The sequence below is a fragment of the Giraffa tippelskirchi genome, chromosome 1 (assembly GCF_054371585.1).
Source record: "Giraffa tippelskirchi isolate mGirTip1 chromosome 1, T2T-mGirTip1v1.2.pri, whole genome shotgun sequence".
Taxonomy (NCBI): Eukaryota; Metazoa; Chordata; class Mammalia; order Artiodactyla; family Giraffidae; genus Giraffa; species Giraffa tippelskirchi.
Window position 1 is genome coordinate 76,836,276 of NC_137275.1, and position 21,444 is coordinate 76,857,719.

Consider the following 21,444-nt stretch of genomic DNA (forward strand, 5'->3'; position numbering starts at 1 on the left):
GCAGCTTGTTTTTGGAAAATAATTTTCTTTACAATTTCTATTAGCCACAATATAGGTAAATCTTCATTTTAAATGAATTCATTGACAAAATATCAATTAATATACAAAAATATTTTTGCTAACATTCAACTAAAAAACAGTAGATTCAGGCTCCATTTCAATAACGGACTCACTACCCAGCTGCAACCCCTGTAGTTAACTAACTGCTTCCAGCTGAAGTCAAGCTCAACGCTGGGTGGTGTGAGATAATGGATTACCAGCAGCAGCTGAGATCTAGCTCATGTGGCAGCTCCCAACCAATGACTGAACAGGGAGTGGGAGGAGAACCCACCCACTTTCCTTCCACAGGGCATTTCTCTTACAGGCAGTCTTGGAGTTGGAGCTCCTGGTTTAGCTGGTAGAGGATTTGTTAGGTATGTATCATGGTCCACTCTTCCCCTTCCCCAATTCTGATTCTTCTTTTCTTTTCACATAGCTTTATTCTTTAATATATCTTGTAAACCTTTTGGTAAACCTTTGATACTTTTAGGGCTTCCCTATTGTCTCAATGGTAAAGAATCTGCCAATGCAGGACACACAGGTTCAATCTCTGGATGGGAAAGATTCCCTGGAGAAGTAAATGGCAGCCCACTCCAGTTTTCTTGCCTGAGAAATCCCATGGGCAGAGGAGCCTGGTGGGCTACAGTCATGGGTTGCAAAAGAGTTGAATATGACTTAACATCTAAACAACAACAACCCTTAACCCTACCTCAATATTTGTTTCCTAAAAAAACAACAACCCTTAACTCTAACTCAATATTTGTTTCCTAGAGAAAAAGTGATAATATTTTATTTTATGAAGGGAGTTAGTTTTTCTTAAGTGAGGTATTAGGCAAGGCTGGAAATATGGAATACAAGTACTGAGCAGTAGAGTTTTTGTCAGAGTTTATGGTCTTATATTATCAATCTCCACCATAATGTCATGGAACTCAAAGAAGTTAATTAATGAGCAGGAAGCCACAAAGAGAGTTTAGTGAAGTACCCCAAATTTGCCCTTAGATACCTCTGATTCTAAGAGACATAATTTTATTACCTACCTTTAAGCCTGCAGTTCTTTTCTTTGCATTGTCAAGCAAACTAAGCCTTTTTACCATTAACATTGTAACATGTAACATTTAGACTCTGTGAAAATAAATATTAAAATGATGAATATAAGTTCTATGAAAGCCCATGATTTAGGGAAGAAACAGGGCCACTATGAAATAAAAGTGACAGATAATTAGCATCTCCCAGTCAACTGGCTGTCTGAAAATGAAAAGAAGTATTAGTAAATTTGAATCATATATTCTGTATTGCTTAGACTAAAAGTAGAAATTAGTGCCATAAGAACTAGAATAAACAAATACTGTTTTCTCTAATTCATTAGCTGTGTTCTTCCTTGTCAACTCAGATAAAGATCTCCTCAAGTGGGTTAGGGAGACAAGCAAACAACCCTTGAAGTGTTTAGTGTTGTGTGAAATGTTGTGTGATTTAGCCACTGTGAAACATGACTTCATGCTCAAGGGAAACATAAAACAACAAGGGAAAGCTCCCACCTAGAGTAAGGAATAATGTTTAGAATGCCTCCTATGTCATGAGAAATTGTGGGGGATAGAGAGAAGCATTGCAGCCCAGAGATATTCATGTGTAAAGCAAGACGACGTGAAAGAAACCATTTTCTGCAGCTCTATCCTGTAGGAATGAGCACAGGTTATAAGAAAGTTGGAAGTGAAAACATACCATTCCAGAAATGTTCAAGTAGTTGAGAATGAAAGGTACCATATGTTGTGCTAAAGAGTTTTGACTTTTTTTTTCCCCTCTGAAAGAAATGATTAGTTACATTAAGAAATGATGTAATTAATTCCCATTTAGGAAAATTTTTCTGGCAGATGGGAAAGGTGATAGACATAGAACCAGTTCAGAGACTTAATGCAGTAAGTCAGATATGAAGCAATGGATACCTAGAGTAAATCCATGAGAAATAAGAAAGGAGTGAGTCCAAGAAATACACAGAAGATTGAGATCAAAGAATTGGATACCAGACTGGGATCAGATTGTGAATGAGCTGAGAGTATGGGATGCTTTTCTGGCTATTTTTAGAAATAAGATAATGAGAGGAATAAATGGAAATAATTTTTGAAATAGGAAGATGATGAAATTTGAGTCGGAATGTCTGTAGGACTTTGAGTGTATGCTCAGTAAATAATTATATTTGTGGGCTGAAAGTTTGGAAGATAGGTTTAGATTAAGTATTTGTAAGTGAGTTTCCAGTGTAGAATAATAGAGGTCACAGATGTGGGTGTACTGTATACATGGAGGCTGTTACTGAGGGTTCATGCAGAGTGACAAGGTTAAATACTCAAAAGACAGAGCTCTAATGAAAGGGAAAAATGTTATAGAGCTATCATTAAAGATAAAGGCCATAATACAGCCATTCATTTGAGAATGAATATTTAATCATAACAGGAAAAAATGATAAAGTATCTCTTTTGAAGTATAATTATTTTTATCCCACTGATTATGTATGCACAAGAATAGGAGGACAGAATTGAGGATGAATCCCTGATTTCTGTCTTAGTCCGATTTCCCTTTGTCCACTTTGTTATCTATCAGAAAAATGTGTATATATATCATATATAACATAATATCTTTGAATACATTAGTTTATTTTGAAATAGAGTATATTATGGAAAACGTCAGATTGTAGAGGAACTTTGTTTTATTAGTCATATCCAGTTACCTCCTGCTGCGTGCAACTGACCTTTCTTATCAAGAGTGAAGGGAAAGGGCTAAGTCTATTATGCTGTCTCTTTGATGTTTTTATAGGATATAATGAAAGATGAATGCTCAATGCTGAAGCTGCAGCTGAAAGAGAAGGATGAACTAATTTCCCAACTTCAGGAAGAACTGGTAAGTGTGAACAATATTTGTCCCGTGGATGTATTTTCCTTGCAAGGCTATTTGCTCTAAACAGTTTAATTTATTTATTAACACTAAAATTGTTGGTGACTTATAAACTGTTAATGATTCAACTTGATCATCAATTTTAGAATCCTACAGTAATGAAGATTTGATGGTCTGAAAAGAGAACATTTGATAATATGTATTGAACATTATATTATTCCAGAAATAGATTACTAACCCAGAATTAGATATTTCAATTGTACCTATCAAAAATTGTGAAGACTAAGGCCACATTTTATTTTGTAAAGTGCAAGACTTAAGTCTATACTGCCATACTTATAGACACAGTCATGTTATATGAAGTAAAGTACTGAATAATTTTGCAGACAAAAGCAAATTTTACTGAAGGGTACCAAAAATCTGTTAACCTAATGAGACTTTGTTAATAAAGACATATAAATCCCCAATTATCTAAAAGCTATACACAAACATGATACTGTAGTTCATGTTTTCTGATTTATTTTTTAAGATGTGATATCACAAATGTATTAAATCATAGTTTTATAACATGAAAGCACATTTGGTAGGTAACAAGAATAGCAGTGGGCATTATTTTTTAAAGTATGTGCTGTCAACAAATATGGTATTACATATATGAATAGTGTTTTTTAATATAACACATTTAATCTGGATAGAAATAAAGAATTCTCCAAAACAAAAATGAGACAGTAATGAGAACTTTTAAAAAAAATTGAGTTCTTAAGAATACCAGTAAAATAAAGACATATAATAAGAGGCCCTGACTTATTATCCAAGATCGAGAAAACAAACCCCAGTCAATAATGTTCTTTATGATGGTTTAAGATTTGACTACTTTAACAATGACGTATTATGTAATTATTAAATGCAATTAAATGACAAAACAATGTTATAGACCATCACGCTTCTGAGAACTTTTCTGAGAACATGTTAGTGAGATAGCAGACAAATTTAGAGCCTATTTTATTGACCCTTGACAACTGATGACAATTTTACTGACACTTGACCTTTAGATTGTGGTTTCATGACGGGGTTTAATGCTGATCATTGGTCCTAGGAGCATATTATTATCACTTCAGAAAATGCATTAACCAGTACTTAAAATAGTAAAAGCATTATAGACAAAAGGAGCATATCTTACATAACTGGGAATAACCTTTTATAAATTTGTTTATAATATAAACTTTATTACACAAAACATTGCTATATATAACCTTATAAGAATATACTATATAATCAAGCTTTGAGTTAAAGAAAAACATATATAGCTATTTATGAATGGATGCAGAGAACTGTGAGTTTTAACACAGCAGAAAATGTTTGCACTTTGTCGGAGAATGCTTGTTTTGGATAGTGAATGGAGAAAGAAGTGTTCATTTTTCCCCGCCTACATTGAAAAGAAAGAAATATACAAGAAATCAGATCTTTATGTGTTGAATGAAATGAGAAGGAAAATGATTACCTCCAGAGCCCTTGTTACATAGCTAGAATTAAGATAATTTAGTACCCTCCTTCCAAAAATGTTCTCTGTTGGTTGATCTAATAAAATGAGACGCAGATGTTGCTTTCTTTTTTAAACTTGAATTACTAAAAATTGACTTAACTTCTAAATTTTTTTAGGTAACTGTCAAGGTGCCATTTTAATTTTGAGCTATGCAGGTTACGTAGTCATCTTAAATAGTTCACCAGAGGGCAATGTTAACTTTTGAAAATTGTTTGTTTCACTAAGGAAACTTGCCTAAATAAAAAAGTGTTTAGATGATTTAGGAATTTAAGGAAGAAGAAACATTGTTAAAAATCATTATTAGAACTGGACTTGGAGCATGGACAAGGGGGCAGTCACATCAAAGTAATATAAGCCACTTGAATCCATTGAATACTAGGTCCTAGTATTTCTAATTCTGATAAGTAACTTGTGACATTTTGACAAAGTAGACATTGAATTTAACTTTTCAAATTTAAGTAGGTAAAGTATAAATTTCAAAACATTTTAGAAACCAGTTTCCTCTACCCTGTTATAGTAGTCACAATCTGTAATAATTTAGTTTAGCTTTGTTTATTATGCTTTTCTAAGTTCTTAACCACTGCTATTATCATAATCAGTTTACCTATATATACACTATAAGTCAAATTTATATGTAATTATACCAATAAGGAATTTATATTCAACTTCATAATAGTTTTATTATTTATATTTTTTATGATTATTTAGTCACACTTTGATATTTTCAGGAGTTTAAAGAAGTTAGAAGCCCTAACTAAAGAGCTTGGGGGAAAAATAAATGTTTTTATATTAGTTTCTAAATTTATTTTTTATTGAGGTAACATTGATATATAATAGTTTACATGTTGCATGTGGACAACATTAACGTTTCTGCTTCTGTATAGACTACGGTGTCCTCCCCACCAAAAATTTAGTTTCCATCTGTCACTATACAGTTGATTCTCTGTATCCATTTTTCCCTCTCCAACAGCTTCTTCACCTCTAACCAATACTCTGATTTCTATATCTATATATGTTTCTGTTTGGTGTGTTGCTGCTGCTGCTAAGTCGCTTCATTCGTGTCCGACTCTGTGCGACCCCATAGACAGCAGCCCACCAGGCTCCTCTGTCCACAGAATTCTCCAGGCAAGAATACTGGAGTGGGTTGCCATTTCCTTCTCCATTTGGTGTGTTAGGGTTGTGTGTATGTGTGTGTGTGTGTTTTAACTTTGTTTCTTAGTTTTTTGATATTCCACATGTATTAAATCATATACTATTTGTGTTCTCTGATTTTTTTTTTTTACTTAGCACAATACTCGCAAGGTCTATCCATGTTATAAATGGCAAGATTTCATCCTTTTTTATGGCCAAGTGACAGTCCATTGTGTACATATGCCATATCTTCTCTATTCATTCATTGATGGACACTTAGTCTGTTTTCATATCTTGGCTATTGTGAATAATGCTATTGTGAACATAAGAGGAAATTTATCTTTTTGAATTAGTGTTTTCATATTCTTGGGATAAATACCCAGACGTGGTATTACCAAACTCAGGTTTGTTTGCTCACAGCTTGAAAGCTAATAATCTGAGTGGCAAATGTCAGTAGAAAGGAAAGGTGCTATAATCAGAAAAGCGAGCAATCTGGGGAAAAGTTAGAATTGTGTCCTGAGCCCATGGTAGAGAGTTTCTGATTTTTTTTAACTGCTTTGTTTTTCATTCTTTCTATCTAAGAAAAGAATCAACAGGTTAGACAAGGCATAGAGTGAATGTAGAAATTAAGATAAATTGCCTAGTAATCTCATTCCTATAATTTAATTCTTTTAAGGTTAGAGGTAAACAAAAATGGGCAAGCAGGAAAGGGGCAGAAAAGCTGCTTTCAGGTGGGATAACTGGACCCTGCTAGTTAATCTTTTTGTGGAATCTCCATGCTATTTTACATAGTGGCTGCACCGACTTAACATTTTCACTAACAGTTTAGAAAAATCCCCTTTTCTCCACATCCTGTCTGCAATGTTATTTCTTGCCTTTTTGATAATAACCATTCTAACAGTTATGGCATAATAACTGGGGTTTTGATTTGCATTTCCCTAGTAAACAATGATATTGAACTCCTTTTTATGTGCCTGTTGGCCATTTGTATGTCTTCTTTGGATAAATGTCTATTCAGCTTCTCTACCAATTACTTTTAATTGGATTGTTTGTTGATATCGAGTTGTATGCTGCCCCCTTATTGGTTATATCATTTGTAAACTTCTTCCATTCAGTAGCTTGTCTTTCATTTTGATGATGGCTTCATTATGTGAAGATTTTTAGTTTATAGTCCAATTTGCTTATTTTTCTTATTTCTTGATATGTCTCCTTAGTCAAGAAAAAGATATGGCTAGAACTAATGTCAGTGTTTTGCTTATGTTTTTGTCTAGAGTTTATTGTTTCAGGTCTTATATTCACTTGTTTAATCCACTGAGTTTTAAGTGGTGTAAGATAGTGGTTCTAGTTTTTTGTGAGTTTTTCTGCTAATAAATTGTTGAAGAGACTATCCTTTGTCCATTGTATGTTCTCTGCTCTTTGTCATAAATTGTGACCATACACAAATGGGTTTAATTGCAGAACAGAATTGTTCCATTGATCTGTGGGTTGTTTTTTTTTTTTTTTTTTTTTGCCAGTACCGTGCTGTTTTGATTACTATGGCTTTGCATTAGTTTGAAATCAGGGAGTTGGATAACTTCAGCTTTTTTCTTGAGATTACTTTGGCTATTTGAGGTTGTCTGGTTCCATGCAAATTTTAGAATTTTTATTTAATTTCTGTGAAATGTCTTGGAGTTTGATAGATTGCAATCTGAATCTGTAGATTGTTTAAATGTCCATAAAATCGAAAGCAGCGTTGTGCTCAGTCACTCAGTCATGTCCAACTCTTTGAGACCTCATGGACTGTAGCCCACGGACTCCTCTGTCCATGGAGTGGACAAAATACTGGAGTAGATTAACATTTCCCCCTCCAAGGGGTCTTCCTGATCTGGGGTGGTGGGGGGGTGTCTCCCTGACCCAGGGTGGTTGTGGGGGTCTTCCTGACCTGAGGTGGAGGTCAAACTTGTGTCCTCTGAGTCCTCCTGCATTGGCAGGTGGGTTCTTTACTACTGTGCCATATGGGAGGCCCCCATGCTACACTTAATCTTAGTCAAAAGGCCAAGAAGTGATGTTAGCTTTTCCAATTCATGAACTCAGAATATCTTGACATTTGTATCTTGAATTTCTTGTAATATCTTTGGTGTATTATTCCTATGTGTCGTATCTGTCCTCTGCTGACTCATTGTTAACATACACAAGTACAAAGGATTTTTGTTCTTGTTCCCTGTAATGTTATTGCATTTATTATTCATGTGTGTGTGTGTGTGTGTGTGGAGTCTTTAGGATTTTCTGTAAAGAAAAATCATATCACCTATAAAGTGGCAACTTCACTTCTTCCTTTCTTGTTTGGATGTGTTTATTTTTTATTTTCTAATTGCTCTGACTAGATTCAATAATACGTTGAATAAGAGTTAGTGAGAATAGTCATACTTGGATTATTCTGGATTTTAGAAGAATAGCTTCAGTTTTCACCATTGAGTACAATGCTAGCTGTGGAGTTGTCATGTATGCCCTTTATTGTGTTGAAGTATGTTCCTTCTATAATCTCTTTATTGAAAGTTTTTTTTTTTTTATCATAAACGTGTATTGAATTTTTGTCAAATGCTTTTCTGCATCTACTGAGACAATACATCTTTTAGCATTTTCTTAATGTAGTGTATCATTTAAGTTTAGTTTTTCTTTAGTGGAAGTTAAACTGCATCTCTGGAATAAATCCTACTTCATCATGTCATGTGATCCTTCTCATGTATTATTGTGTTTGGGTTGCTAATATTTTGTTGAGGACTTTTACATCTATGTTCATTGGAGATATTGGTCTATAATTTTTATGTGTCTTTCTGATATTAATATCATTTGGTAATATGAGTTAGGTTGAATTCCTTTTCAAAGTTTTTTTTGGAGGGGTGAAGGGTTTGAGACAGATATGTATTAAATCTTTTAATATTTGATAGAATTCATCTGTGAAGTTGTATAGTCCTGGGTTTTTGTTTTTGGGGGAGGTTTTTGATTACAGTTTCAACTTCTGTACTAATGATCAGTCTATATATTTCCATTTCTTTATGATTCAGTCCTGGTTATATGGTTCTAAGAATGTGTTCACTTATTTTAGGTAGCCTTTTGTATTTCTGATATATCTTAAAGTTTCTCCTCTTTTCTGATTGGATTTACCAGTGTTTTCTTGATTCTTTCTCAATGGCTCTAGCTACATGTTTGTAAATTTTGTTTTTCAAAGAACCAGCTCTTAGTTTGAATCTTTCATATTGTCTTTTTAGTCTCTATGTCATTCATCTTTCACTCTGATCTTTACTTCCTTCCTTCTACTCATTTGGGGCTTTATTTGTTCTTTTTCTAGTTCCTTTAGTACTTTGCTTGTTTAGAGACTTTTCTTGTTTCTTGATGCAGACCTGTATTGCTATAAACTTCTCTCTTATTATCATTTTTGCTGCATCTCATAGATTTTGGCGTGCTGTGTTTCATTTTCATTTGTCTTCAGGTATTTTTATTTTTCCTTGATTGCTTCATTGACCCAGTAGTTGTTCTGTAGCATGTTTTTCAATCTTTTATTTATGGCTTTTCCAGATTTTTTCTTATAATTGATTTTTAGTTTTATAGCATTGTAATTGGAAAAGATGCTGGATTTCAATATAAAATTTATTAACCTGTGTCTCAACATGTAGTCTTATCCTTGAAGATTGCATATATAGTTGAAGAATATGTATTCTGCTGAATTTAGATGGAGTGTTCTGTTTAAATCTATCAAACTCAATTAGTCTGACATTTCATTTAAGACTGTTGTTTTCTTGTTAACTGGATGACCTATCCATTGATGTGAGTGAGGTGTCTAAAGTCCCCTAGTACTTTTGTGTTGCTGTAAATTGCTCTTTTAGGTCTATGTGTAATTCTTATACATATTTTGATGCTCATATATAGAGTGCATATATATTATTTGTTACATCTTCTTGGTGAATTGTCCCCTCTATGATGAGGTATTGTCCATTTTTCTTTCATTACCCTTTTTGTCTTGAAATCTATTTTATCCGAGTGTAGCTTTATTTCTTTCTTTTGACTGGCAATTACTTGGAGTATCATCTTTGATTTTCACTTTGAGCCTGTTTGTCATTGGAGGTGAGATGTCTTCTGAAGGCAGCATATATTTGGGTCTTGTTTTTTAATCTATTTAGCCACTCTCTTTTGAGTTCAGTATATTTACATTTAGGGTGATTATTGAGGACTTAGTACTGCCATTTATTTTTATTTTTTCTGGTTGCTCTATATCTCCATTGTTTGTTTGCTTTTGTTTTTCTGCATGACCTTCTAGTTTGATTTTCTATTATGTTTTTCTCCATTTTCTACATTTTGTTTAATGTCTCTGCTCTAAATTTGTTTTCTGGTTACCATGCTGCTGCTGCTAAGTCATTTCAGTCGTGTCCGACTCTGTGTGACCCCACAGACGGCAGCCCACCAGGCTCCCCCGTCCCTGGGATTCTCCAGGCGAGAATACTGGAGTGGGTTGCCATTTCCTTCTCCAACTGGTTACCATGAGGTTTGTATAAAATGTCTCGAGATAAAACTGTCCTTTTTCTTCTAATAGCATCTTACTTACTTTGCCTATATGGATTCCGTCCTTTTCCTCTTCCTCTTTTGTGTTTGTGTTGTCTGAAATTATCCTTCTTTTAATGTTGAGTTTATTACCAAATTGAAGTAGCTAATTTTTTCCCTTATAACCTTTTAGTATTTAAAAACCTACTCTGATGACAGTTGCAGTTTTCTAATTCTATCACCTTACTCAAAGTTGTGTGTGCATTTTGCCTTTGTGGTAGAAGAGCTACTTTAAGCAGTTGTAAAATGGGTTTAGTGGTGAACTCCCACAGCTGTTGTCTGGGAAGGTCTTTAATTCTCTTTTATATATGAATGATAACTTTTCTGAATATTCTTGGCTGACAGTTTTATCTTTCAATATTTTGAGTATGTCATTTCACTCCTTCCTGGCTTGTAGAATTTCTGCTGAGAAGACTGCTGATAGACTAATGTGGATACTTTTGTAAGAAACCTTTTCCCTTTATTCCCTGACTGCCTTTAATTTATTTTTCTTTGTTACTGACTGCTGACAATTTAGTGTATCGTGGGGAAACTCTTTTTGTATTGAGGTAATTTGGTGCTCTCTTAACTTCATGGGCTTGTATTAATACTTCCAGTTCCTTCTCTAGGTTTAGAAAGTTCTCAGCTATTACTTCTTTAAACTCTGTAATCTATTCTCCTTCTGGATACTCATTACCCTAATATTTTCCCTTCCTAATGGAGTCAACTCTTGAACAGTTTCCTCATTTAAAAAAAATCTTAATTCTTTCCTCTTGTAAGCTGTGTGCTCACGATTTTTGTTGAGTGTATGCACATGGAGTTGAGGAGAGGGAGAAATGGTGTGTAACTTTTGTTTCTTCTTATAAGAGCGTCGGGCTTCCTAGGTGCACAGTGGTTTCAGAATCCACCTGCCAATATGGGAGATATAAGACACATGATTTTGATCCCAGGGTTGGGAAGATCCTCTGGAGTAGGAAATGGCAACCTGCTCAAGTATTCTTGCCTGGAAAATTCCTAGACAAGGAGCCTTGCAGGCTATAGTCCATGGGGCTGCAAAGAGTTGGACATGACTAAGCATGCAGCACGTAAGGGCACTAATCCCATTGTGAGGACCCAGCCTTCATGACCATGTCTAAGCTCAAGCATCTCATAAACACCCTCATCTCCAAATACCATCACACTGGGTGTTTGGGCTTCACCATATAAATCTGAGAGAGATACCATCTAGTCCATTCATGTATGGTTTGTGTCAATGCCTATTTAATATTAGCAAATAAAAATGTAGACAAAGAATTCTATTTATTTTTCTACATTATATGTGTATTTCAAACATTGTTCTTTCTCTGTCTGTTCCACTGGTTCAGTTTTTCTATCTGAGTAGGTAGACCTTACAAAGCACAAATACACTTAAAAACTCAATTTTGATTTTATATTTATATATTGGTATTTGAGCAAGTATTCACTGAATTTCTAACATGAGTGTATTTTGTAGTTATACTTCAGTTTATCCCTTTCTGTTCTTTTTACAAAGAAACCGAAAAAAGTGGCTTAAGATGTTTGAAAATTATTACCCCTGAAAATTTGTATCCTTTACATCAGTGAGACTTCTTGACTTTTTAATTTAAAACAGATAATCATTTGTACATTTTAGGATTTCTTAGGGGATATTAAGTGTTAGAATATCAGTGTTCTAGGGTTGTATATGAGGTGGGACAAGTAATTGGAGAAAATGAGGAATATAGTTTTGGGGAGAAATTTTTGTCCTGATAAACAGGAAGGAATTAATTCTTACATGTCCACAGAATACTGGAATAAGTTGAATAGCATTTGAAATTATATTAACATTAAGAGCATTCTCTCACAGAATGAAATATTTCAAATGTCTTTACTTCCTTCTCTTCCCTCCCCTAGAAACTTATATGCATTTTGCTGAGCTTGTTGAGGACTCAGTGATTTTAGTTCTTTTGGTTGGTTTTCCTTTGAAACACTTTTCTTTCAAAAGAATTATTTGTGGCATATTTACAAATCTTTAACAACAGTATTTACTATCAAATTACATATAGCATAAGGTTTATTATTACAGATCACTGTTTCCATTCCTGATCATTCTCCATTTTATGGTCTCTTTTGCCTCATTTATGGATTGATTAGAATCCTTTACCAGGTATTAAGATGGAGTATTAAAGATGTAGTCTCTAAATCTTTGAATATCTCTTTACTAAAGGTTAAGAAGTGTGCTGCTATAGATAGACTTTTATCCTCACCCCACACCCAACCCAGTTTGTATATTGAAGTCCTACTTCAATGTGACAGTATTTGGGGAATGCTTTTAGGAGGTAATTAGGTTAAGTGAAGTCCATAAGGGTAGAATCCTAATTCAATAGTATAAACAGCCTTGTAAGAAGAGGAAAGAGAAATTTTTCTCTCCACGCACAGATGCTGAGAACGGCCTTATAAGCGTACAGAAAGAAGGCAGCCAACTGCCACTCAGAAAGAGCTCTTACTAGAACCTGACCATACTGGCACCCGCATCTTAGACTAATCAGCTTTCAGAACTATGCAAATTTTATTTTTTTTTGCTTTTTAACCCACCCAGTCTATGTTTTGTTGTAGCAGCCTGAGCTAAGACAGATAACATATCTAAGTATATTATTTTTTAGGTCTTGATCCTTTTTCCTTGGTAAATAACATTTCATATGTTTAAACTCAGATGCTTCCCATGACATTTTTTCTATGGTTTATCTAGGTATGTGGCATTATTTTTTTCTTCTGCCTGTTATTCAATATACCTATTCAACTCATTCAAGTCTTCCTTCAAACTATAGACTTTTTTTTTTCCTCGTGAAACCAATTTCCATATTTGGTCTCAAAGATATATCCTTTAGGACCCTTTTCTTTTTCTCTTGGTGTTGAAGTGTTTTGTATTTAGCTGAGATTCCTTCCACTAATATTCTAATTGACTAATTTAATTATCAACAGTGATGACACGTCTGTAATCTAGTAATGTTCACATTCAGATGCTTTAGATTATGTACTGTTAACTGTTAGTATTATGTTCATTTGTTATGTCTTACAACATTTCTGCTGCACATGAAGCGGCCTGTCCTTCATATTATGCTTCCTAGTCCTGTGAAGATCCACTGTTAGTTGCTTTTACTTATTTCTCTTTTCATGCTCAGTATGAAGGTAAAATTTTTGAAAACACTCTAAATGGCCAAAGGCCCAAAAGAATCTCCCGCTGGCTATGGACAGCAAACCATTTGAAGGATATTTGTCATCGTTTTCTTTTGTGACATTCTGAGGTTTCCTCAGTTACATGTGTTAGAACACTGTTGGCCAATCTGAGTTGCTGCTCTGCAGTTTTCCCAACCAAAGCATCTTGTGGATACTCCTAGGATAAGGACAGGAAAGTATCGCCCTTCTGCTAGGGTTGGATATTTTCCATCAGTACTGTTGTCTCCAGAACCTTTTGATTTCTCATTCTTGCTCAGGAATATTATCTGCTAGTCTCATTGGCTGCAGTTCAGTCAAGAGGAGAACAAAGTCTTGAGCTTGCTTTCTTCTGCCAACATCCCAACATGTGGGAGAACCTGAATCCTCCCACATGTGTCTCTGTGAGCTTTACTTTCCTGCCCCAAACTCTGATTCAGCTTACAAGTTAGTGTCAACATCAGAGAAGATGGTGTCAAAAAATTGTGCTCAGGATACTGTTTTCTCTTGAGACTATCTTCATGCATCCTCTGAACAAACCCAAAATACCTGTGTTATGTACTCTTCCCCTCTATAATTTACCTCTCACCAAGAGTTCAGTGGCTGCCACATTTCATGAAGCCCCAGGACATGTACCAGGTTTGGTAAACTTTACTTTGGATTAGGAGATGAATACAGCAAAGGAGGAATTTCTTCAAATCATCTTTCTTCAAGCTTACCTTTCTTTACTTGAAGGGAAGAGTGAGCAAATGTAGTGAAATTAAATATCAGGAAACAAGTACCTAAACTCATTGCCTATGTAACTAGATGTAGCTTTTTTTTTTTTTCCTGGCCTGAATATTTTAATTATCAAATAATACCTAATATTAAACATAGGAAAAAAAACCTGAGTATTCACCAAAGGTAAATTTGGTAAATTATAAGCATTTATGTGGCTTTAATATATATTATATATATATTTACATGGCTATATTGTTATCAAATTAAGTGGTGGGAATTTTAAATTATATGATAAGATGATATAATGTAGGTACAAAGAACTTACACTAATTATCTTTAGGTAAAATGAGTATTCAATTTCTATTATGAACTTTGAGCCTTCATTTTAGTGACAAATTGATATTTTATAATCAGAAAAAATCAAACATCTCTTTAGAAAAGAAAAATTTGGGTAGAGTTTAGTGGTTTTCATCCTGTGACTTTTGTGGTTTGGAATGTCTTAGTCTGCTCAAGCTGCTGTAACAATATCATAAACTGAGTGACTTAAACAACAGACATTTATTAGTTCAGTATTTGGTGTCTCCTTCCTGGCTTATGTCTTCACAGGTCTTTCCTTGGTGCATGCATAGAGAGTAAGGGTGGGTTGGGGAGGGGAAGGGCAGAGATCTCTTGTGATTCTTCCTCTTTTGTAAAAGCACTGATCCCATCATGAGGGACTCAAGCTTATGACCTAACCTAAGCCTAATAACTTCTCAAAGTCCCCACCTCCAAATACCATCACATTAGTGGTTAGGACTGCAACATATGAATTTGGTGGGGGATGGGAGGAACATATACACTTAGTCTGTAATAAGGAAATATGAACATCAGTGAAGTTTTATGGACTTCAACCCCTTCATCACAACCACTTAATGATAGCAGTTACAGATTTACTGTTTTTTTGAATATCATAATTCTCTATCAGATTCTAGTTAACATAATGTCACATCTGAGAATAAAATCAATCACAAAACCCAATAACCTGGACAAGATGACTGCTGAGGGCTACTGTGAATAATTAGATCAGAGTAGGAAATGAAATGGTGTGACATAAACTTCACTGAGAATTTTTCAACATGCTGTTTGGACAGGATATTGATTAATTGAAGGCATGGAAAGAACACCCATCAGAGTAAAAACTGAGTTTGTTTTAAATATAATATTTGGTTATATATGAATTATGTTGGTTTATTGTGGAATATATTGAACTTTTTAATATTAGAAATACCCTTCCTGTTCAGCTCAAAGATCTGGGAATTTACATATTTACAATTAAGGTAATACATAGGTATAGGTTTAGACCAAAAGTCTAAACATATGGCTAAAAGTCAGAATACTTAATCAGAATCAATTATAATAATGAAACATTAAAATAATTGCATATTAATCTTAAGTTTAACTTAATTATTTAATGATACAAAGCAAAGAAATATGTTTTCTCACTTAAGAGTAAGTTTTGGATTTTTAAAGCTGTTTAGTGAAGGTCCTGTTGAAGAATACATTGTAATTTTAATATGAAGTTGAGGAACACTGTAAATGTTAACTTCTTGTGTCTAAAATAAATCAGAAAAATATATCATATAAACATTGATGGTGCAGTGTAGCCTTGTGTCTTGTGAGGACAGATTTCCTTATAAGTTATTATTAATCTTGTAACTGGCTTGAGAAACCTTATAAATGGTTTGTACACTGTGGCTGAAAAGTGTGCCCCATGTTTCAGAATTGAAGAGAGTATATTTGTATATATAAATTGATTCAAAGTATTTTTAAGTAAGTTGAGGGTAACTTACAAATAAAAATGTTAGTTGGTGCTAAAAATGAAGAGTGATATTTAATTGTCCTAATTAAAGTGGTATACCGTGCTACGAATTTACTGCTTTGTTTTGGCAGTAATTTGGATGCCTGTTACTACAGCGAATACTAAATGAAGTCGTATGTATATTAGACAGTAAATTATATATAATTTATGAGTCTAAATTTTTATAACCTACCATTTCAGACTCTCCTCTTTCAAAACTTATTCATTTTCTAGCTGACTAAAATTAAAAGCATCAGATGTCGCTTTATACAGTATGTTTTTTTTAAAACTATATATTTCTATTAAAAAAGCCAGTTAATGGGTCATCCAAAAGCATAAAGCGTTATGGGCAGTAAAGTTTTTACTAAGAATGTACTTTAATACAAATGTCATTAAAACAATAAAGAGTAAGACAAAATGAAAATACTTTGCCTTCATAATCTTTGCCTGTTTACCAACTTAGCTTTTACTGTCTTATGAGTATTAAATATTATCAGTTGCCTTAACTACCCCATGTTTCTAGGCCAATCAGTAAGAGAGTGCATTGACGGTGGAATATTTAGAACAATAATAAAACTGACTAAGAGTCTTATATATTACCACAGGCCAACAATTCTAAAAGTGTCAGTAAGACCACTCTCGGAAAAGTTTTTATAGATCTGAATCCTAATTTAGTATCTACAAGTTATGGTTGAGTTTTACATTTTACACACACACAATTTTATTTTTTTTCAATTATTAAATTTTATTTTTAATCCTTTGATAAGCATTATATTTTTATTTATTTATTATTTTATTATTGGCTGTAATGGGTCTTCATTGTGAGGGAGTTGGCATTGCCTTTCTTTGGAATTGGAATGAAAACTGACCTTTTCTAGTTCTGGAGTCACTGCTGAGTTTTCCAAATTTGCTGCTATATTTAGTGCAGCATTTTCACAGCATATCTTTTAGGATTTGAAATAACTCAGCTGGAATTCCATCACTTCCACTAGCTTTGTTCCTACTGATGTTTCCTAAGGCCCCCTTGACTTTGCACTCCAGAAGCCTGGCTCTAGGTGAGTGATTACACCATTGTGTTTATCTGGGTCGTTAAGATCTTTTCCGTATTGTTGTTCTGTGTATTCTTGCCACCTCTTCTTTATATCTTCTGCTTCTGTTAGGTCCATACCATTTCTGTCCTTGATTGTGCCCATCTTTGGATGAAATATTCCCTTGGTATCTCTAATTTTCTTGAAGAGATCGCTAGTCTTTCCCATTCTGATATTTTCCTCTATACTTTGCACTGACCACTGAGGAAGGTTTTCTTATCTCTCCTTGCTATTCTTTGGAACTCTGCATTCAGATGGATATATCTTTCCTTTTCTCCTTTGCCTTTCATTTGTCTTCTATTCACAGCTATTCATAAGGCCTCCTCAGACAACCATTTTGCCTTTTTGCATTTCTTTTTCTTGGGGATGGTTTTGATCACTGCCTCCTGTACAGTGTTACAAACCTCAGTCCATAGTTCTTCAGGCACTCTGTCAGATCTAATCCCTTGAATCTATTTTTCACTTCCACATTATAATCATAAGGGATTTGATTTAGGTCATACCTGAATGGCCTAGTGGTTTTCCTTATTTTTCTCAATTTAAGTCTGAATTTGGCAATAAGGAGTTCATGATCTGAGTCACAGTCAGCTCTCGGTCTTGTTTTTGCTGACTATATAGAGCTTCTCCATCTGCCACTGCAAAGAATATAATCAGTCTGATTTTGCTATTGACCATCTGGTGATGTCCATGTGTAGAGTCATCTCTTTTGTTATTGGAAGAGGGTGTTTGGTATGACCAGTGCATTCCCTTGGTAAAACTCTATTAGCCTTTGCCCTGCTTCATTCTGTACTCCAAGGGCAAACTTGCCTGTTATTCCAGGTATCTTTTGACTTCCTACTTTTGCATTCTAGCCTCCTATGATGAAAAGGACATCTTTTTTTTGGTGTTCATTCTAGAAGGTCTTGTAGGTCTTCACAGAACCATTCAACTTCAGCTTCTTCAGCATTAGTGGTTGGGGCATAGACTTGGTTTGCTGTGATATTGAATGGTTTGCCTTTGAAATGAACAGAGATCATTCTGTTGTTTTTGAGATTGCATCCAAGTACTGCATTTCAGTCTCTTGTTGACTGTGAGGGCTACTTCATTTCTTCTAAGGGATCCTTTCCCACAGTAGTAGATATAATGATCATCTGAATTAAATGCACCCATTCCAATTCATTTTAGTTCATTGATTCCTAACATGTCTATGTTTACTCTTGTTATCTCCTGTTTGACCACTTCAATTCACCTTATTTATGGACCTAACATTCCAGGTTCCCATGCAATATTGTTCTTCATAGCATCAGACTTAATTTTCACACCAGCAGACACATCCACAACTGGGTCTTATTTCCACTTTGGCTCAGTCTCCTCATTCTTTCTGGAGCTCTTTCTTCACTCTTCGTTAGTATATTGGACACCTACTGACATGGGAAATTCTTTCAGTGTCATATATTTTGGCCCTTCATACTGTTTACAGGATTCTCAAGGCAAGAATGCTGAAGTGGTTTGCCATTTCCTTTTTCAGTGGACCACGTTTTGTCAGAACTCTACTTCGTGGCCCATCTGTCTTGGGTTGCCATACATGGCATGGCTCAGAGTTTCATTGAGTTAGACAAGGCTGTGATTCATGTGATCAGTTTGGTTAGTTTTCTGTGTTTATGGTTTTTATTCTGTCTGGCCTCTGATGGATAAGGATAAGAGACTTGTGGAAGCTTCCAGATGGGAGTTATTGGCTGTAGGGCAAACTGATTCTTGCTCTGATGGTTAGGGCCATGCTCAGTAAATCTTTAATCCAATTTTCTGTTAACTGGTGGGGCTGCATACCCTCCTTGTAGTTTTGCCTGAGGCCAAGCTATGGTAGGGGTAACAGAGGTAATGGCAACCTCCTTCAAAAGGACTTACGCCAGCATGCTGCAGCTCCCAGGACTGTTGTATTCAGTACCCCTGACCCCACCATAGACGACTATGTCCCACACCTCTGCCAGAGACTGCTAGACACTCACAGGAGCTGTATAGGGAAGGATTTTTGTAAAAGACCATGAAAGGCTGAACATATGGACTGTCAGTCCACTTTCCCATTCTGCAGCAATAAACATACAATTGCAGAATGGTGTTATGATTTGGAGACCTGTTTTCATGCCATCTCCCAACTTATACAAAGACCAGGCTCTGCTACAGTAGAACTTGTTTCTTTATATTTAAAGAATTTTAAAGAATTTCTCAATTTTAAAGAATTTCCAAGGCTCTACTCCAGAAATGTTTCTCTTGGCTTGGAGGGGGATCCTCCTCTGTTGAGTAACCTGCATCCAAGAAAAAGACAGCACTCCTAGAATGGAATCCAGCATCCTGGAAACATTTACCAGGAGGCTTTAACCTGAAGGGATTCAGAGCATTTCCCAAATTCCCTTCAAACCTGAAGAGGTTTCAGGCATCCTCTACTCTCCTGTTAATTTCTGACCAGATGTCTCTGGCCCCCCATGATAACCCTGTGCAGGGTGCCCAACCCAGTATGGTTGGAGAAGGGCTTTCCAGTGTAGGCTGGTTGTCAGGACTTTACTGAGGAGAGACCCCTTGTCTTATAGACCTTATGTCCAATGATAAGTCTTCCTACTCTGGGGCATATTTCTGAGACTGAGCATCCACAGAGTTTATAATTCAGACTTCTGCAGAGTGACCATCCTGATAGGCTATCCATAGCAGTGTGGAAGCTGCCAAGGACTGGAGTGAAGGGGGTGAGTAGATGGAAAGGGAAACTCTTGGAGAAATTGGAGTTGGGGACTATGAAAAGATGGCACAGGCTTCAAGGCTCTGAGACCAGCAGGCAGAGAAATTCTCATAGATTTCTGGACATTGAAGTGAAGTGAGAGACTGGACAGCAGAAGAACCCCAAATCCTTTGCCCTATCTTCCTGGCACCTAAGATAGAATTGGGAATCATCTGATGATTTTGTCTGACACAGCACCAAGTTTGACAGTGGTGGGTACACAGTTTAGGAATGATATCTAGGAATTTATTCCTAGAAGAGAGTGGAGATAAGAAGTGAGAAAGAGACCTTGTGCCAGTAAGGTAGAAAAGAAAACCATAGTGGAGAGTTCCATACAGAACAGTGAAAGAGCAAGAGAAAGACAGAGACCCCTTAGGCTGCTGCATGGTCAGAAATCATGTTTCCACCACGTCCCAGAACTGCTGTCCCCTGCATTACAAGGCTGATTCCTAACCACTGGACCACCAAAGAAGCCCAATATTGTATTTTTAAATGAAAGTTAATTTGGAGAACTTTTAGTTATAGAGTTGAAACACACACCCATATTAAGGGTTCATTTTGTGCTTTAGGCTCAGGTGTGGTTTCTAACACCTGTGGTACTATATACTATGCTGCTGCTAAGTTGCTGCAGTTGTGTCCGACTCTGTGCGACCCCATAGACAACAGCCCACCAGGCTCTGCCATTCCTGGGACTCTCCAGGCAAGAATACTGGAGTGGGTTGCTATTTCCTTCTCCAGTGCATGAATGGGAAAAGTGAAAGTGAAGTCGCTCAGTTGTGTCCATGGACTGCAGCCTACCAGTCTCCTCCATCTATGGGATTTTCCAGGCAAGAGCACTGGAGTGGGGTGCCATTGCCTTCTCCCTGTATACTAGATTCAACCATAAATTGATAGCAAGCAATGAGAACAGTTACTATAAAGACAAAAAACAAAACTGGGCCTTGAGTTAATACGTCAATTCTGACATTTAATGTACCCATTTGGAAGCTTTATTCAAGAGCTACATAGATTGAGAACTGTGAATATATTTTTTGGGAAAATATTTGTACATTTTAGTTCTACACTAAATATTTTACTGAATTTTATTTGAAGTTTTAACTCAACTTTATTTTTAATTGTATGTTTTATTTTAGTATTCTTAAAACAAATGCTAATAAGTGGCTCAGATGGTAAAGAATCTGCCTGCAATGCGGGAGACCCAAGTTTGATCTCTGGGTCGGAAATATCCCCTGGAGAAAGGAATGGCTACCCACTCCATTATTTTTGCCTGGAGAATTCCATGGACAGAGGACCTAGCGGGCTGTAGTCCATGGGGTGACAGACCTTCACTTTCAGTAAGTCACAGAAGGGCAGGATTTAATAGTTACCTAAATTGAATCTTTGCAGATGCTTACTAACCTGTTTCTTAACACTTCTAAACATCGTATCTACAAAATTCAATGCAACTGTATTTTAACTAGCTGCATTTTTTTCTGGTCATTACTAATACTCATTTTATATCATGATCATTACATGAAAGCAAGTTCTTAGTGAAGAGGCTTTAAAAAAATCTGTTACATGTATCCAATATAGTAGTATTGACCTAAAACAAATAAATTGCCAGGTATTTCTTCAACAACAAAAAAAATGTTTATTAGGGATCAGCAAAGAATTACAACTCAGGGTGTGCCATGATGGCAGCCAAGTGCAAGTG

At 35.5% G+C, this 21,444-nt stretch overlaps 1 protein-coding gene across 5 annotated transcripts in view; it reads left to right on the plus strand.

The window, feature by feature from the left end:
- Positions 1-21,444, plus strand: part of CCSER1 (coiled-coil serine rich protein 1) — a 1,336,256-nt gene that overhangs the window by 638,988 nt on the left and 675,824 nt on the right. For all 5 annotated transcript variants that reach the window (XM_081594745.1, XM_081594754.1, XM_081594785.1 and 2 more), the window contains exon 8: positions 2,845-2,928. In XM_081594745.1, coding sequence (XP_081450871.1) covers positions 2,845-2,928 — 84 coding nt within the window. The remainder of the gene's footprint in view (positions 1-2,844; positions 2,929-21,444) is intronic.